Here is a 20,797-nt window from a genome sequence, read left to right on the forward strand (position 1 = left end):
AAATGTTCTTGAAGCTGACACTCTCAGTGTCCTGTCGGCATAAAATAACCGTTTGCTAGCTGGCGTAAAAGAAATGTGTCTATATCTCTCGGGAGACTCTTAACGTGCCAAGAAACAGCAGCTAGGGACCACTGTTTTTTCAATCAATTCCCAAAGACCATTAGGGTGTCGTCTGCAACTGTGCGCGTGCACAGCTCGAGCCAAACAGAAGATGCATGAAATCTAAGCCGTTGTGCCTTGTGCCATAGGCCAGTCGTGAAATTGGAGTAGAGTAGACTCGTTTTAATGGATCCTGAAGCCGTCCCGTGAAGTCATCGCATCTGGAGATACAAGAAAACTACTGGGGGAGAGGAGCCCGCATTTGACACTTGTTGCATTCTCTGAGAGCAGACGAGACCCGCGGCAGACGATCACGGGCAGCGGCAGCAGACGTGAGGGTTGTGCGCACGCGAGCTGAAAGACCCCCACTCAACAAGCAGCACCACCGCCTGACGTTCGGCCTGTTGGCACCTCTCCACGATGCCTAGGATATTCATGATAACAAACCGGCGATATTTCTCTGATTTCCGCGTGGAGAGGGAAGCACCAACACTACCTATACCAAGCTATCAAGGTAAGTGCCATGCTCTCTGTTTTGTCCACTGTTTGTTTTGATAGCGTGCAATATGGCCACCGGTGACCTGGTCAGTGGCAATGCATGTCCATGTTCCTTGCGGTGTTTATGACCACTTATCACATGGACACGTTGATGCTTATACTGACGGTTTTATGAGAGCACCGGTAACGCCGTGTGGTTCAGTGTGTATTGGGGCACAGGTAGTTTACTCATGACTCTCATGGTTTGGTCTTTGGTTTGTTTACTTTCATAGAATCACCCTTTCCACGGGGGACCAAAAGCATTCTCAAACAGTTATTTAACCTTGTCGATCTTCTATTACTACCCAGTATCAAAAGCAGCAAAGGAGTAGTGTATTTAGTCTTCACGAACATCCCGAAATATTTCGATGAGTTACTGTTTCTGAACCGTAGATGTAATTCATCTCACGCTTCTTCTAACAAGCGTGGAGAAGGGCTAAGCAGGAGACTCGGATGCTTGTGAATCTTCGAGCCGAGTCCTCTGTGCGGTTTCTTTGTTCTGGAGAAGATGGAGACTCCAGGAGAGTTGCTGTCATTTGATACGGGCTCTGTTCTTACCGCCTCTGTCATGTCGTGGGAGATAGGCCTCTGGCTAAATGGTAAAGTGAATCCATTTTGACGTAAAAAACAAGAACATGTGGGCTTTCCGTTCCACTGTAAAGCCGATCTGTCTTGCGGTTGCAACAGTGTCTGTTCTTATACTCCCAAACTCTGTTCACACGTGCACTACGTTGTCAAGTTTTTTGTCTCCAATTATAAGAATTTTTAGGCTTCCACTCTTTTTGTGTGGTTGTTGAACTTGTGTCAGCATCTGACTATTTCAGAAAACAAAGTGATGTATTTAGACAAGTGTCTAAGCACAGGAGTCTCTGGGCATCCCGCACATACAGCACATCCGTAACTGTCATATTCAGAGAACATGTATTCCTCTGTCAACAAACAGGTGCAACATGTTCACCTTTTGGAAAAGATGACTGCACTGATAAAAGCCTGGGAACCGACATACATATCTCATTAATATCTTATTAACATCCACGCTCACTAAAATGCGCCTTAACTGCATTGGAATATTCCTACTGTCATAGAGCTGATGAGGTCAGGGTAAAACTTTAAAAGATAGAATACATGAATTTCCAATACATATTTAACGCCAGAATAACCTCCACTGTTCACCTAAATAGATTCCTTTAGTGGGGAGGTTGAGTAAAACAAACTAAATATATGAATAGTTAACGGAAAAAGGCCCTATGATAATCTGCACCAAAGCGGTCACAGGTTGTTCTCGTCTTATATGAACATACTATCATCAGTATTCCGACCCAGCGTGTATCTGAGGGAGTTGTCATATGTGCCACTATGAACAGCTGCTGGAGGCATAGGATGGTAACATCACAGGAGTCATGGGTAGGTAGCCATATGTCATTGGGCCTGTTGCTATGCTCGTCCCGTGACCCTCATCTCATTTGCATATCCACTCCTTGCAAGCGACCATTCCTAGGCTTCCGATGGGAACGCGCCATGCTTCCACCTAAAGGCAGTGACACTCCAAAAATGTGTTTAAAACGAAAGAAGTTTCACAGCTACTTTCACAACATTCACAAGAAAAGGAAATGAAGAGTAGTTTTCGAAATTTGAATATAATGTTCATTACATTCACCAGAATGTTGCTTAAACTTAGGATGTCCGGCTGTAGGTATTGTGCCATTGTTATCTAATACTGTATCACCCTTGTTCAGATATTACATAAATATCAAGCAACACTGATATGTCATCAATAAAGCTCTAATCATATATGTGAACTACTGTATGTATTGAGATGACAGCTGTGGTATATGTTATTCTAGCATTGGTCTGTACGCAACTTCTGAGTTACAGACTACCTCCCAGATAGAAACCTTTCAGGAGTATCTTTGTAAAATTTCTACATATATACCCAGAAGCACATTCACTTTGGTGTTACCACATGCAAGTATATGCGGACATTACTGTCTCTAACCTACAACCACTTTGTAGAGACGTGATGTCTAGTCCACGTGGGTGTTTTTGTAAGATATATCTCCCTTTATTCCGTGTCCGAGTAAAGGGGGTCATTCCTATTTCATATCTTCAGAGGGAGTCCTCAAAGACAAAGGTTTGTCGAGACCACCTGCCCTTCAGTAAGACACTGAAGATAAGAAAATCGCCCCCGGCGCCACCAAGCCTTCCTCGATAGTAATGTGTGTGTGTGGAATTTGTTTGGATGACCCATAATTATAAAGTCCCACCTGCCAGCGCACATGTGGGTCAAATATCAACTTTCCAAAACACCATCTTTCCTTTCATGTAGGCAGCTGCAGAACATCACACTGTGGCTTCTGTAGGAATAACACAGGAGCATCTGAGGTCATGATTGTGGTCGTGTTGGTCAGTACGGGTCGCAATTAGCATCTTTGATTGCTCAGGGAAAGATCCCAAGGAGGGTTTCAGTGTTTAGGATGCGGTATATCTGAAATTAGGTTTAGGTAAAGTCTTGTGATATAGGCTAATCATGTAAGATATTATCTTACAGTGTTTAGCGTGTTATTGATTTGTGAAACATCAACAAGCAGATTAGTCGTATCCACTGGATCATTATATTTCATGATGGTTTCCACTAATGGACTTCAGTGATCAGGCTGAAAATCAGGATAGTCATACAATGATAACAGTATCTCTGGTTTACGTTTGAAAACAAGGGAACGGTGGTCTTGTGTTGTTAAGTGAGCACTGGCATGATTACACAATGCCATAAGCACCATCACTCGGAGAATTATCTCAAAATGAAAAACGTGAATGCACGTATATAAGCGTAAACTGTTATCTGGAAAAATGGGCCCTCTTAAGATGCACACCTTTACAGAACTTTGTGTCAGTGCTGCATAACCACATACATTTAACGTTAAAAGAAGAAAACTGATGCTAATGTTCACACTGTTTACTAAAGAGTGTTTGCCGAGACACAAACATCCCATCAACGTATATATTTCTGTCAGGAAGTACAGCTCTCTGTAATCCGTAGCTACGTAATAGGTTCAACATTAATCACAACACAATGGCAAATAGACAGAATGTACTTAAACAAATTTCCACAAACAACCATTTGTGAAGACATCAAAGATTTCCTTTGTTCTGTTTAACAGAATGGTTCCAGTCTTTCATTCGACTCTACCCCCCAAGAGTAACGGTTTCTCGGCAGGATTCTATTTACTTCCTACCTCATGACCAAACACAGCTGCAGACCATTTTACCTTTTAATTCGTGTTTAGCCTTTCTGTAAAAGTGGCACGCAGGTTGCAAAATGTTCCCCAACTGTTGACACCGGTACGAGGCAGGGATTAAGAACACCATTTCCTGCGGAAATCGCCCATACACACTAACAGTGATAGATTTGGCATTCATTACCAGAAAGGACATTAGGTTTTGGCATTGATATGTTGCGAGCCTTAACATTAAAGGGGATATGGTGTTGAGAAAAATGGCGCAAGCAAATGAAACAGGGATCGGGGGAGATTGTCAAAATATGTATTACTAAGAGGAAGCAGTCTGTTTTCCATTAGAACTTTGAGAAAAGTTTTGCTTTTTCTGTTTGGTTTCTGATGAAAGGAAATTGTTTAAAGATGGACTTGTTATCTAACATCAAAACGTTTTGTCAACTGATGGGTTTTCTTTGAGATTTCGAAACATTTTAAGCATTTGCGTGTGTTTTATCTTGGAGTCATCATGTTGTCAGATGTAACAGAATACCATCCCTTTGCTGTCTCGTCTTCCCAATGTTTTTTCGATGTTTTTGCAACAAGATTTTTTATTCATAGCAAATTATCTTTTACGAGAAAAGTAGCAGACATATAGCTTATGTTACGTCAGCCACATATGATGTTAATTAAAAAAACGCCTTGCATTTATATGAAAGTAACTTTTAATTCAGTGAGTGCTAATTGTTGAATAACTTCAACAGCATTCAGTAATCCAAATGAACACATTATCGTGTCTTTGCTCTTAACGCTCTCGCAGTGGTTAGATCAGTCTACAGACATTCAGCCCTAGATTTTATCCTTATATGAAAATATAAATGTGTACAGATGTAGAAAAAATACATATAAAAAACCAGATCAGGTTTCGTGATTCCCAGAGCCGAGGCAAAATAGATCTACGAAACTATTCAAACTTTAAGTTGGAGTCATTTTGATATATTGTCTATGGTCTGGAAGACAGACTATGTTCTGGTAGGAAATGGATGGAGTCTAAGAATGAAGCCTCATTGTCATATTTGTACATTGTGAGAGCTGTGTACTTTAACTAACTGTGTCGTTCTTATGTAATCCACTTATATGACTCTCTATTTGTTTACTTCCAGAAAAACCCCCAAAGAGCGTATCTTCAGATGATGGCAGTGAAAGTGATGCCAGCAGCTGTTCGGGCTCTCCGCACACTGACACCCGGGTGGACATCCAGTCGGAATTCGACTATGGCTGGGGTGACTGCAGGGCCCACGTGTCCCTACTCTACGACCTGATGACCCAGAGCCCAAGGAAGAGCACGTGTCGAGACATCCCTGACCAGGCAGAGTATCCACTGGATGCTGAAAAACAAACTTTCGTAGATGTCAGCAAGTTTGAAGCTCGAAGATCGCTGAACGAGCTTCTTTTGAGTCCACCAAGAAGCCCCGAGTCCCCAGACAACTATATTTGTGTAGACTGTGGCAAGAGATACAGCACTTCAAGCAACCTAGCAAGACACAGACAGACACATCGAAGTGTAAACGACAAGAAGGCCAGAAAGTGTCCTCACTGCGAGAAGGTGTATGTATCGATGCCAGCCTATAGCATGCATGTCCGCACTCACAACCAAGGTTGTGAGTGTCCCTACTGCGGCAAAAAGTTCAGCCGTCCTTGGCTTCTTCAAGGCCATATTCGTACACACACTGGAGAGAAGCCATTTGCCTGCCAGAAATGTGGCAAAGCTTTCGCTGACAAGTCCAACCTGCGTGCGCATATCCAGACTCATTCAACAGAGAAACCTTACGTCTGTGGGCGATGTGGCAAAGCATTTGCCCTCAAGAGTTACCTTTACAAACACGAGGAGTCCTCCTGCATGAGGGGCCAGAGATTCAGGCATTAAACCATAAGAGGCGTACACAGCTGCCTCGTAACCGTGGACCAAACGACCAAAGAATCATCTAGCTATCACAGTGCCGTCCCTAAATCATCATCTCTCAAAGAGAATCAGCCCAAAAGTATTTTTGTATGCTTTGCCTTTACGTCCGTTCATCAGAAACCGACCAAATCATTGTTTTTTTTGTGTGTGACTCAATGCATTGTAGTCACCATGACTGTGCCGAAGTGACTTATCCGACAGTGCCTTTGAATACTAACCGTCCAAGCCGTTCTAATGGTCCTGATGACAGAGTGCAGTGAAACTGTAAGACTTATAGGACTGATGCTAATAGGTTGAACGTGTCATTCATGCTTTTTGTCCAGCAAGTGCCCTTGTCTTCAAATTGTTTGGATTTTGTGTGGTGTGTTCTCGTTGCTATCGACACATCAGTCAAAGAATCTTGGCTGACACGCCATCTTGTTTACGTTTGACACAGTTTTTGGTGTCCTGTGCTGCTGGAAAATGAATTTATTTATTCATTATTTATTTGCGAACGTTTTGTGATTTAATTGTTGATATTTATATGATAATAGCAAAGTCGAGTGCTAATGTAGAAAGAAATGATGCCTTGTAAAGATGTTTTATGAGAACCGTTAAATGGAATTTATTACCAAATTAAGAGACAGTTAAATATTTATTACCATATTGTTTTAGTCAGGTAGTCGTTTTCTGCTTGTTATTGTTCTAGCTAGTTTAGAAGGTATTGACAGGATTTTATATAATGATTATCATTCGTAACCAGATATTGAACTGAACATATTTTGTGACAATTTCAACAGTTTGTTTTCACACTTAAGCATTCAAATGCTACTCGTCTACAGGACGCTAAACTATTCTTCACTCGGACATAAATTCATCTCACAAAACATACGTCATTGTAATCATAACTCCCTCATTATTAATTCATCAATTCGCGTGCCTCGTAAACATTTCTAAAAGTGACGATTTTGGCAATATTATAAAAGCAAACATTCCTAAAAGACATTGACAAAACTAATTGATAACTTCCGGTGTTTCGTCACCATTACGTCATCATTACGTCATTAACACGTCATTACTACCCATGACACTTTGCTTTAAGATGTCTTTGCATTCCTTTTTGCTGTCTCTCGCCTTACTATAGTGAGTCAAACTCACAATATTCCTATGCAATTAATTTCTATTTTTGATAATTAGATAACACATAACATGTACATCAATGTGGTTAGAATGTGGACTATTGTGTGTAAACGTATCTAGGGATCTAACGTGTGTTGATGGTTTTGTGGAGCTTTTCACATATAAATACGTGTATCGTTCCCTTTCACCCAGCATTTTTATTTATTTATTTATCAATGCATGTTTGTTTGAAAATGTTTTGTGCGTGAAAACGAGTGTTATAATATATAGTCAAAACATTGCAGTTTTAGTTTTGTCTTTCTAACGATTATTAGTTGGCAGTTCGGAGAGACAAAGCTGAAACAAATAATTTATCCACCCTCTTCTATAATTTATCCCTATTTATTTAAATTATTTGTGGAAACATGTCTCAATACAAGGGTGTTATTTGAATGGAGATTTACAATAATTCACCCCTTATTTATTTTTTTTATATTTCTGATTTTTTTTTGGTGAAAACAATTTCTAGGAGAATAAGAAGCAAAAAAAGATCTGGAGTTCAAGGTTGAAATTATCTGATTCTGTAATATGACATATTTGATGAAACGTTGATACATGGTATGTCCATTATTACCCATTTCAACCCACGATACCGTCCAGGTGTAAAACGAAACATTACATACTCATCTACATTCAAGAACAAGCGATAACCTTCACCATACCTTTTGCCATAACGTTTGTATGTACGTTATTGTGTCATTAACATCGTAAATTATAAGTGCTGAATCTCATCAAAACGTAACAGTGTATATCCGAGCTTTGACAAAACATATGTTAGGTAATAGCTCTCTTGTGAGACATTTCTATGAAGTATTATTTATTGGCATTCAATTATTCAGGGTTTGGATATACACTGTCATTTCCATCATAATCATCATAAGCGCGCATTTATGATGAGACATTCCTGTCTGCAGGTTCAAAGACATAAAACTGTATTTTATTTCAACGGAATATTTATGCATTTTCCTTGTACTTTGGGTATTATTTGGTCTCTTAAGATGTAATGTGTAATATTTTTCTCAGAGAAATAGTAAAAATGTTGAGGTTCGTGGATGCTCTGTGTTCATGTTCTGTGGTATGAAAATACAGTTTTATTGCCATGCGTGCTCACTATAATTATAACTGGGAGTTTGACAGAGACCATTTGTATTTTTCCATCCAATCAAATGTGTCCATCTTTTAATTTTTTGGGAACTTTTTAAGAAAGGTAGCATTTTATTGTCACCTTTTACTTTATTATATACATAATTTACTTACGAGATTTACAAGCTGTAGTTTTACAATGTTTTGTCGCAGTTGCTATATTTATTGAGTGAATAAACTCTAGAATTGCAGAGACCTCATGTTGCATCTTATTCATGTGGTTGCAGGTGTAATGTTCTGTAAACTATATTTAGTAGCACAAAGGATGATATGACGAAATATGGACTGTGTGTGAGATCGGTATTGCGCCGGGTGACTTCATTTCAAATGTTCTTGCCACATGAATCAATTATGTTCATCTCAGAAACAATGTATCACCTACATTATGCATTGTGAAATGGGTCATGCCTTTGTTGAGGCATGCTGTGGCAGGGCACGGACACTAATGTGCGGTGACAATACATACATAGGTAACCAGATTGTATGAGTTACCGATGTCCTGGTCATCCTTGCGGCCACACCTGGTGTCATTCCTGATCTTCAGTGTTGAATCCATAGAATATTTCCTAGTATTCGGCCTTTTCTTCGCTTATGGATTCTCTTGACAATAGAGACTGGTTACTGGCTGGCGTTTACATTTCGAACTCGAATGTAACCAGCGTACATGTCAGTGTGAAACCAATAGGGATGCAGTTACGGGGGTGTATCTACGGGGGTAATCAACTGTACCTCATCTACATAGTGTGAGTGAGTGATTGGGATTTAACTTCAGAATTATTCCAGAGAAGTTTTCAAAACAGGGGACATTAAAACTGGACAATAATCACCATATGGCACACCCTGATATGTCTAACTAACACCCAGATGTGGGGACGAGTTTGTTGTTTGGAGGGCTCATAATTCATGGGGCCTTAGCTCTTGCGACATTCATAAGTCATTCATAAAATTAACTTAAGAGTTACAAGATTTGTTAAAGTTACGGACGCTGTGTGAACAGGCACCATGATCTGACAGTACGGATGAAATCAGTTTCGTTATAATACCCCTCACCCAAACATACAGGCAGTGTGGTAAATCGAGCGTAAAGCCAGACTTCGATTTACCGGAATGTTACAATGGGTGACCTCCCTGTTGTTGCCCTTTGTGATGGGAATGTTGCTTTTGCACTGTAAAATCCCACTTGGTAATATACGTGGTTACTTCCTGTTACACAGACACCAAGCAGCTCACTAGACTCTTCAACGTTTAGCGTTGCAAGCCATGGAAGTATTTCAGAGCTACACTGGCATTAATCAACGTTACACTATGGTCTTTAGGCAACTACATCAAATTTTCGCATAATGGGACCTAACAGTGTTAGGTAAAACACTTTTAAATAATCTGTAGCATTGGCAGGTCCGTGACAAGCAAGATGATGGAAGCCATGTACCAGGAACGAACGTTGGCAGTGCTAAATAGTTCATAAAACTTCCATCAAAAGCTCTTTGGCGACATTCCATGAGCATAAAAATCAGCGCTGTGCCGACTAAGTAATTGCTCTTTCAAAAACACACATATTTTTGGACGTTTTATCTCAAAATGCCTTTGGCTATAACGGTCCTTTGGCCTGAGAAACGTGCCACAAATTTTGCCCTTCACAGATGGTTGATGTCTCTTGGATACGCACGAACGGGAGTCCGGTAGGGCGTGAAACACTTTTTGTGAACACCCGGTGTTCATAGGTGCGTGCAAATGTCTTATTTTCTATAATCATATGGATCCTCATTACTTTAATGAAGGCAAACATCTATGAGAGGGAGGCTTTGAAGTCTGATTCTCACTGAGACCATATGGTTGCGTAATTGCCGATTTCGACATGTCAGACTAAAAAGATCGGGGAGACTTTGACAACCTACATACCGGTTCTGGTGTTCCATTTCTTCCGTGCCTGTTCCTGCGAATATCATAGCATATCATAAAGCTGGTCAGTGGCAACTACTGACACGTCCGTGGTCATTCCATGCATCTGGGACGACATATCATACCTACCTTATGTTATTGTTTTTTTAGTTCAGATTTTCCTAACAATTAAAAGCACATATTCTTTGACAATTACCTGGTTCAAGACGCTCATTGGTGAGTATGGGTAGAGTGTTGACAAGCCATAGTTCATTACCAATCCACATTAGTGTTATGCAGATCCTGGACGGAAGGGGAAGCAACCGTTGCTGCCAACAGTTCACGCCAGGGAACCTATGTTCCAAGGTAATGGATATGTCATTTGCTCGTGAATAGAGATAATGACAAAAAAGTGCAGCCACGTGCACCTCCAACATGCGGAAGGTCTATGTTTATTGTAAATAAACATATAATGTTTATCAAGGGGGAAAGTTAGTGGGAGCAAAGGATGCACAAAATAGCATCTGTTCATGAAACCTCAGCGTCCTGCACGAAGACCCAAAATATACGTCCCTCAACTGTAAAGTATTGTTGCATGGAGTTGCATCCATGTCCTTGTCACATGAAGAGCGGAATGTAAATTGATTGGCATCTATTTGAATGCAGGGGAGACGGACATCTGCAGAAGTTACTAGAATGTTGCTATAGATAAACACTAATCTTGATTGAATCCATTATTCGACATCTCAACTGTTTCTATGTCAACATCACACGACGAATGTTCAAACTAACCTAGCGGTCAGTAGCATAAAGTTCATCCACGTGGAATGGACACAGTTTTCGTTCACAAACAGCAGCGTAAACGTGTGTAACTTCACGTGCCTGGAGAAACTGACGCCGATACCCGGTTGGTCTATTTTTGCAGACATTTTGTTTTTTAGACAAGTGACCTGGGTCACAAAGTGAAAAAGGTGAAATATGTGTTACTGCCAGTATTCTTAAGTTGCTAATTTGGCTGCAAGACAGTGTGTGAGTGAGTTTGGTTTTGCGCCGCTTTTACCAATATTCTAGCGATATCACGGTGGGGGACACCAGAAAATGGGCCTCACACATTGTGTCCATGTGGGGAATCGAACCCGGGTCTTCGACGTGACGAACGAACGCTTTAACCACTAGGCTACCCCACCGCCCCCTGCAAGACAGTACTGAATGATACGCATGTACAGTAAATATGTCCTTTAGAGAGGCAGGTCCAGATGAAGGGACTCAAACGACGCCAGTCTGTTATGCTTTTAGCAGTTACCATATAAAACTGTTAAGTATTACCTCAGAGACCTCAGACGGCATTCGATAATATGTCCCCTTCATATAACAACATCTTGTCAGCCAAACTGACCCCTTTGACCACCTATGAATGAAGAACTAGATGTTGTGTAAGCATCTCATTTCCCGTCGACTTAAAGCGTGTATACATCACTTTGGCGGTTTGAAAACAAACATGAACCGGGAGCAACTGTTAATTTTTCAGGGCGCATTCAGCTTCAGAATCAGCTTAATCGTTTAGTGAACTAACACCCCCTTTCTCACAAATTAACAATACTCTTAAACCTTCTAATTGTAAGAAAAGTTTTGAATTATGTAGCGATATGACCAAAATGAACAGATTTACAATTGTGTGAGCTTTTTTTCAAGTGTGAATGACTAAGTATCATAAATAAGCATATATGATAACGAAATCAATAGACCTTAACAGTTAATATGTTGACATTTTGCATTCGCAATGGTTGGTATTCTATTACGTTTTCTGTCCACACTGAAACATGGCGTAGAACCAGACGCCAAAATGGCGTGTAGCAAAATATATGTCCATCTCTCTTGTCCGCAGAACTTTACGAAACATGAACAAGCACTACGTAAAACGTCGATGAAGTACGAAAGGGAAGAATTGGTCACTGACGCGCAACGATATTGCCGATAGAAGGGATAGTCTTTCACACAGATAGAGGCAAATATATCCAAGAAAACCCACACAAGTCTAGATAATATGGCAAGTCTAGATGTCCACACCTTCTAAGAATGAAGGAAGTCTTAGGGCTCCTTTTCATTATATTATCTATGTTTTCACTGTGACCGTTTTTTCCATAAAATATGGGCGTTTCAGATACCACTTGGTTTTAGATAGGACCGTTCTGGTACATGCCTCCATTTGATCGCAAGTTGCACTTGCATCAGAATTGACAAGCTGCATTATGGAAGAAGCGAATTTGAACCCTGTGAAAATGGCGTTTCCTTAAGCATATCACATGTTATATTCTGTATCATATCCAACCATCGAAACCAGCAACTGAAACAACGGTTAATGAGCAAACCCGAGCCCACAGAAGACACCCCCAGTGATATGTGTAAGCATGGGTGACAGGCTATTCACTTAAGAAACTCTATCAAATTATGACGGTACTTAGAATGTCTTGGCGTATTTATAGTTTGAATTAAACGTGACAGGAACGTTAATGAGAGTTATACATCACTGTTTGCTTTGTAAAGGTGACTATCATTACTATTTGTGTTTATCTTAACTACGGCAACACCCGTCTATGTTTGTGCAACTAATCATTTCGCACATACAATATTACATAGAGCTGCTTGTAATTACAGCACATTTTGAGATGTTAGGGAATGTTTATATAAAGCATGGGGTTCACTTTAATTTAGGTCTGTAACTCTAATTGAATTACATATATACGAACATTGTATTGTTTTAATGTACAAAGTAAAATGCGATAAATACATTTCAAGTTTGAGGCTAAATGAAAAATGTGAAATGTTTTTCGGGCATCGGCGCATCACTTTTATTTTTTGTGCGTGACAATTTTTTATTGCCATTTAAAAAAGAAAAACAATGAAAATATGTCCCTCCCACGTCACCTTTTTCTATCAGTAATTTTAAAAAAATGTTCTACCACTCTCGTCACTTATCAATGCCCCCATCATACATAAATACTTAGACTAACAAGTAGCTTCTAATAGGCATGTTATATAGAAAAAAATTATAACGGACAGGAACCCTGAGACTTTCTTCATTTTCAGAAGCTGTGGAAATTTTGACTGACCACATTCTCTAGACGTACGTCGGTTTTCTTGGATGTATTTGTAGCAGGGCATGGAGTCATCCCACAGATGACATCCTTATCTTGTCAGGTTACTGACGGGATTAACCTCTTTGGTCATGTGCAAAGGCGTCCGACTTCTGATCAGAAGGTCCTTGGTTCGAATCCCATCAAAGGACTCGGAAAGTTTATGGCCGCTATATATTTGCTTCAGGGTCTGTATGACAGACTTATGAATACTTACCATGAATTTCGATCATTGTGTGTCATGTACCTATATTGTCATTGTTTTTGAATAAAACGATTCGATTGTATATACTCAGTGTTAATACGATGTACTCTGTGAGGCTGGTTCTTCCATTGTCAAATACGCTTATTGGGCTAGTTCACATGTACACAGAATATCCCAGTTTCTATATGGAATGTTGACGCATATCAGGGTACAGTCATCATTTCGTGAACACCTGGTATCATCATTATCTCATAGTGATTCATGTACACATCGTTCTTCCTTCGTATGGCATGGTGGCAGTCACTCGAGTTTCTGATCCAGACTCGATTGTATAATTCATCACTATACAACTATAATGCTGCTGAAACAAACAGCTTTTCATGATGAGGGGAGAACTGTACAATCGACTGCGTTGTTAGCAGAGATTTCTTACGGATGTCTTAGCTTGGAAACAGTGTTAGAATCTACACCGAAACGCCATACACAAGGCGCTTGTTGTCCATTACCATATCGGTGGTTGAATACCTCAAATACAAAGCCATATTACATTTTCACAAGACAAAATAAGACATGAGGTCTTAATATTGATAAAAAAAGTATATTTCCATGACTGAGATAAGCAATAATATCGCCATCATTGCATCATTTAGCGTTAATTAACATTTAAATGGAGTTGTGATCTAGCTCTGATTCCGCCTTTCTTCATAAATTACAAGTGCAAATCAAAATAAAAAAAACGTTTTTATGTTATCCTAAAAAAACTTTACTTCAATGCCACCTTAATTGTGTGTTACATCTGTCTTTATACGTCTCTGAAGACATGGCGAATGCTGCAGGGGGCACAAAAACAAGTCCTGATAGCTGAAATATATTCTGGAAAAGTCATTCAGTATAATCCAATGGGCGTTACCGGGGCGGCCGAACAGATGGCGATATTAAAGCCGCGATGGTTTACAGAGAAGAAATTGCACTGTTGGAACCATCAGCCGTGCGGTTAGATGTGTTTTGATTTGTTCACAGAAACGGGAAATGGAACTTTCATGTCTTTGAAAAAATCCTCCGAAAAACATGAAGCGCTCTGTTTTTATTTCGTCGGGACGAGACGATCTATTGGTGAATTTAAGACATAACAATGCAGAAAATTGAATTCAGTGCATCATTAAAATATCGTTTGGGAAAAGGAGTTGAACAGTTAAGGAAATTACCTTAGCCAACACCAAAACAAGATGGAAAAGGAGAATATTTGATGCTGAAGTACTTAAAATGTTATAGAGATTAAGTTCTTTTGGCCAATATTACAAGTTCTCGTCCAAATCTTGGTGACAAATTTGATATCGTATTGCACCAAACCAATGCTATTTTCATCACTAAACAGTGATGACCGTATGTCTAAAGGCAAAAAGATTTGCATCTAACGCACATGAAAGCTACACAAGTATATAATCCATACTGATTTCTTTTATCAATATGTGTCATTGTTCTTGCATTCTTCCACAGCTGTAGCAAAGTTGGAATGTTTTTAACGCCGCTAAGAGTTAAGAGGACAGTTTAAACATATACTTTTAGAGCAGTACTTGAACAAGAAACTCTTGGAAGAGTGAAACCTTAATCTCCAAAAAATATACACTTATATTGAAACACGTCGAAGTTCACCTTTGTTTACAGGAAGAAAGCACCAGCCCAAGCTATGTATTCGAGCACATTTCTTTGCTGATGGAATTTGCCCTAAAGAAATGGAGAAAGATATAAACCGTCAAAGTGTCTGTATGCTATATAATCTCACTTCTAACACTGGGCAGTCCAAATTCTTTCATTCTCACATTGCACTACTTTTAAACCAATTTCCTGCATCACCTAAACAATTTTCCTAACTCATGACCCTTGTCGCGCGTGGAACACTACTTCCGGTCTCCCGGCGCTGATTGGAGCGCGTAAGTCGTGTGATTTCTATGTCGGCACGTGACCGGTTTATTGCCGAGTCTGTTTTGCTGTGCGGGGTGAAGATGCAACGTTCCTGTTTCAGCTGACTTGCACATTAAAATGCCTATTGGAATCAGTTAAATGTGAGCCATACACTTGACATCAAGCTATGAGTGTACTTTCCCATAACTAGTGTCTAGGAAATTCACTACTCTAAAACAGCCCCTCCACTTTGGTTCTGCAACCATTACTGACTTACTTGGGATGGCGTGCACGTCATCGTCAGTCGGTAAGACACATACGTGACGGACATACAAATGCATTTTCTGCAATCGGTTTTCACTCTTTATATAAATTCATAGTGATATCCTCAGACCTTTACTGTGCAACCCAGACAGGACAAATCTGTAACATTTCGTGGCTGTAATTAAGCACAGAACATTTACACCTTTTTCTGGGACACTTTGGAAATGAGAAGATACCATAAAGTTTGCTTTGCAGTGCCGTTCCTTGAATACCAAAACTTTGAAACTTCGACAGGTTTATCATGGGTCATCACTGCTGCTTGGAAGCAGATGTGTGGTAGATTATATTTATATTTGACGAAACATTCTACAGGTTATTAATTTCTGATAGAAAACATTTCCAGTGGATGGAAAAAACAGTGGTGAATGTGCCAACACATCCACATCAACACCGTACATGAACATGCCATGATCCTGGTGAAAGAAAGTCATGTACAAAAACATGCAAAGGGTTTTTCTGCGTTCTAAGTCTGGGTTGATGACACGAACTGTTGCCTTGGTTATTGACTCACGGTATCAGTAACTGCACCAACATGGGCGGAGGAAAACCATCTGTCAGGCATTGAACAGTAGCCAAATCGCTCACCGCTGGAAACGTCTGCTTCCCACCAAGGCCAAGATTACATTAGAGGCACAACTGTTTCATGTCACTTTTAGACCCGTCCCTTAATTCCACCTAACGCGTAGTCATTGAAGATATATAAGATTGACAGTAAGAAATGTGCCAAGGGTGTTCGGAGATTCAAAACCTGAGGAAACATAGCCTTGCTTCGCGTTCGACATTAGCATTGCAAGGATGACAAAGAAGAATGGAAAATGATGTGGTTCGGGGAATCTCAGATAGATCACGTCTCTTCAGTTGTACGTGCATGTATTGATGGGATTTTGTATCATTACAAAATGTTCTGTGTGGGGTAGGGGGTGTGGTGTGGTGGGAAGTGGGGGATTTAATTATTGTAAAAGTACGTTTTTGTCATGCAGTATTGTTAATAGTTTTAGGTACACTGTTTTAATAGTTCGTGCCTTGGATTAATTTTACTTGAAACAGAAGTGTATTGTGCTTAGGTATGGGTAGGTATTTGAATAGTTTACGAATCACCGATGTTCCGAGGAAATGATCAGCTCTGATTGTCCAGATAATGACCAAAGAATTGTGTTTACATGAGATCGTGAGCATGTAGTAAGACACATTTCAGCTGCCTATTGTATTCTTTTTGTGTATGACATACGCAAATAACAATGCTATATATACACACAGGATAACTGACAGTATGAGGGCAGGCACATCAAGACTGGTATTACTAAAAGATAAAAGTGTAAATCTTGAAACTGCACCATTGATGTCCTATGTTCGTCTCTGAAATCAACGAATTGTGAAAGTTTGGTGTAGTCTCACGGAATATTAAAATAGAATGGATCCCAGAGAATACCTTCATTTTCACAATGATACTGAAAAAAATTATGTTGGTTGCAAGTCATTTTATACACAGGCAGATCTTCATATAACTAATCGCATTTATGTATTTGACAAAAGATAAAAGTCTTGTTAGGGAATATGAAACATACGCAATATGTAAGTGGCCCTCCCACCGTCGTGCGGAGGGAAACAATGCGACTCCTGACCAGAAACAGACAAGAAGATTCCTAGCTGCCTAAGTGGTGTGTGTTGGGCACCTGTTTCTGTGCTGGCACTACGGCACGTGACTCATGGATCACCACTTAGACCCAGTGCCAGCAGTCTGTGATTCACCATCACCTGATCGGCCGCTGTTCCGCCAGGTAGCTCACCATTAACACGCTGTAAACATCAGTAGCAGTTTACCTGAGACGAGCTTTGCAGTGATGGGTGGGGGGGGGGGGGGGGGGTGGGGGGGGTGGGGGTGTGTTAGACAAGCTTGTATCATACGAGAAACTGGGCGAGGATAGAGGGGATAATTGGGGAAGGATCATTCATGAGCATGAAATGGTTGACCTTGTTGATATGGGTGGAACGGACAGATTGATGGGTGACGGGTGGGGCGTGGGTCGGATAGTGGATGTGAGAAAGGGGTTGTCTTGTCGAAGAGCGGCATAGTAACAGTATTAGTAATACATCCGCTATATTGGTCTTGGATTACCGCCTAGTAACAGGATTACTAATGTGGACATCATGGCGTTGACTGGTTGGTTTAGCTTAGTCATATCTGACACCACATACAGTGAAGGTACTTGATCATCCAGAGGATTTGACTCAATTGGACACGTTGTTTGTTTTCGCGATCACTCGCTGTTACATGATGTTATGACCTTTCAGTGAGTTTTAACACCTTCGTGATCACTGGCACGTACCAATTATTGCCTGTAGGGCAGCACACCGATTTCAAGAAGACTCGTTTGTGTAGCAAAGTTGCAGTGATCTTATATTTATATAATTCATAGAAACTGTTTTGCTCGTAATATAGCGACGTGTATTGTCTGCCGAAATCATAGGTTACATTGATGTAAACAAAAATACCCATTTTCAGCATCATAAACAGTCCTGAAAATATGATAATGGAAGCAGTATTGTTGTATTGATCTTTTGTCTTTCATGACGTCAAAGAAGATGAATTGAGACTCCTGTGGACCATCTAGTCCATGGATCGCTGCAAACAGGTTGACCTAACGAATGAAGCGATATTCATCAATGTCACCCAGTGGTTCCACGTGTGCCCTTGCAAGTATATGTCGTCTGACACCTGTGGTCCAGGGTTACCTTTTTCCGAGGACCTGGTATATTCACGATTTGATATTGATTCATTAGCACGTGCTCATAAAACATTCGAAATTATACAATCTACATCTGCCAGACATTTCGTATGAATACAGAAAGGGTTTGTACGTTTTAGTATGTGATACGCCATACATGTGCAGTAGATGTACGAACGTCCTATAACGAGGGAATGTAAAAGCGTCTTTCCACTGGTGGAATTCTGAAAGTGGATGAAAACACAAACTAATTATTCATATGAGGAGCCTTGACAGTGTTGACTGTTTCAACGTTATCCCAGAGGAGGTGTTAGACCCTGGCCAATTGGCAGCTCGTTGAAGCGGCACTCAACTCGACAGCCAACATATGCTTTATGACCTAAATCAATCGAGCAATAACTCATTACCCCAATTACGGAGAGACAAGCTCAATTTGAAACAGGGTACTAATTACACGTTACAGAGAAACTGACACAGAGGTAACCGAGAAACTCATCCCCTTTCTCCGCGTTAGTGAAAATGGGCGTCATTTGTTAAAGGCGTATTACCAAAGATATTATGATAAAAACACCCTTGTACAAACACAGCCACTGAGTCCTAAGTACCAGAAAGGACCAGTATTCCAAATGCAAGGCACCATACCAGTTCGTACAAAAACGTTTGTTTCTACGGCTGTTTAAATACAACAAAACTATCCAATTCCAGTTGACGCCAGTTGAGGTTAGACTGTTTCCCAGCCTTCCATCAAAGCTCCAGCAGCAGGCATACGTATATCTCGGGCTGTCAGCGTGCCAACCAGCATGCCTAGTAGTACGTTTTGTAGTATCCTCGTCTACAACTTGGCAGCATTTCAAGGTCAGCTGCTTACCTGGGAAAACACTGGGGCGCGGTAACTTGCTCATTCAGTCTGGGAAAGTACGGAAGTCTCGCAGTGCAGTTATTATGTCATATTTTGGTGTGGTGCCAGTTGGTCGCACGGTGGTGGTCGGTTGAACACAGTTACCGGTTGCGTTTAGCCATACAATTGTACATTGTAACTGCAAGGGGAGATGTAAGCCATGGTAAAAACATATTTTCGTCATTGGTATTAACTCTGTTTTTATTCGCAAACTATGTGGCAACAAATGTTTCTTTCCGCGGTTTTTCTGGTTTCCAGTTATGTAAAGAAAGCACTACTTAAGTTATGAGTATAATCTACAACGTATGACACGGAAGGTGTAATTTATCTTTGGCAGAAATGAAAGGTATTACCTGGAGTAAACTGATTATGCCTCATTTTATAAAAGACAACATTTGAAAATTCCGAAACAATAAACAATATTTGTTTCATGTGTCATTTGTAAGAAGACATGATCAAAATTGTATTACGATTACATGTTGTTGAAAAGGTGGCTGCATTTCATATCAGGAGACATTTTGAATAATTCGTCATTGGCTGGTGTGTTCCATTGTTATCACGGTATTCCACGAAAGCATATTCTTCTCCATGTGCAGTATACTTCTTACACACTAGTGGCACCGTTGCATAACAAGAAGGTATGGAATAACAAACTGGATTATGGTTTAGCGTTTGATCGGCGTGAGTCACTTCACTAAAAGCAATCTTCACGTGGTTTTTTGGTGTTACGATAATTGCTTTACCTCCAAGCATTACCATCATGTGTGTATGCACAATACACAAGCATACAACCTATCCAAGACAAACAATAAGACTACAACAAAAGAAATTAGATCATGAAATAACAAATTATAAATATTTTGTCTGCCATTGTTTGTAACCGCAGACTGTTATAGTTGAGCCTTGAGGGACAAGGAAGGCGTCAGAAGCGATAAACCTGTCGGCGGCGCTGTTTATCGTCTGCTCCTGGTGATTAGTGGAGAGGCGAGCAGGCGACCGGTGAGCCTGAGTCACAACACAAGATACCCCTCCCCTGGGCACAGGTGAAGATATCGTTTTAGCAATTATCCGCTAATTTGGGGTGTCACTAATTGCTATTCGAACATGGCGAGGTAGCCCCCGCTGTTCTTCACGGCGTGGGGTTGAGGGACAGCATATCTTGGTTCCTTGATTTCGTTTTGATTGATGGAGGTGTTTCCACCCGTTCCATTCGCAAGTCCTCCGTCTGAAACTGAAGATCAAATGTGCAGACACGTGGACGGGCTCAATCCACCAAACTCTCATACTGTAAATAGGTGTTTGTTTTGTGTTTTTTTCTTTCAGTTGTCTATTTTGTCTACTTTCCGTGATCACTGATCTGCATGCTGAGTGAAAGAGGGAGGGGTAACCTGACGGGCGTGTTGTATTGCCTGATCTGGTCCGTGTCTTCAGTCAGGGCACGACTAACGTTTCGGTAATGGAGTCAAGGATGTTGACATGACGAGTGATAGCAACCGTGATGAGTTTTTCATAGATGTACTTACAATGTGTAATCAACGTGTATCCTTATCTCATGTTCAGGTCCAATGTCATGTACAGACTGACAACATTTGTCGACTGTTTCTACACACTCAGATGATTT

At 40.5% G+C, this 20,797-nt stretch overlaps 1 protein-coding gene across 1 annotated transcript; it reads left to right on the forward strand.

Annotated features, from left to right (window-relative positions):
- The first annotated feature begins 381 nt into the window (after nt 1-381).
- On the forward strand, nt 382-8,300 carry LOC137258088 (transcriptional repressor scratch 1-like). Its single transcript, XM_067795643.1, has 2 exons — nt 382-613; nt 5,009-8,300. The coding sequence occupies exons 1-2, from the start codon at nt 520-522 to the stop codon at nt 5,770-5,772; spliced, it is 858 nt and encodes a 285-aa protein (XP_067651744.1). The 5' UTR covers nt 382-519; the 3' UTR covers nt 5,773-8,300.
- Nucleotides 8,301-20,797: the final 12,497 nt, after the last annotated feature.

This window comes from Haliotis asinina, chromosome 12, assembly GCF_037392515.1.
Source record: "Haliotis asinina isolate JCU_RB_2024 chromosome 12, JCU_Hal_asi_v2, whole genome shotgun sequence".
NCBI classification, from domain to species: Eukaryota; Metazoa; Mollusca; class Gastropoda; order Lepetellida; family Haliotidae; genus Haliotis; species Haliotis asinina.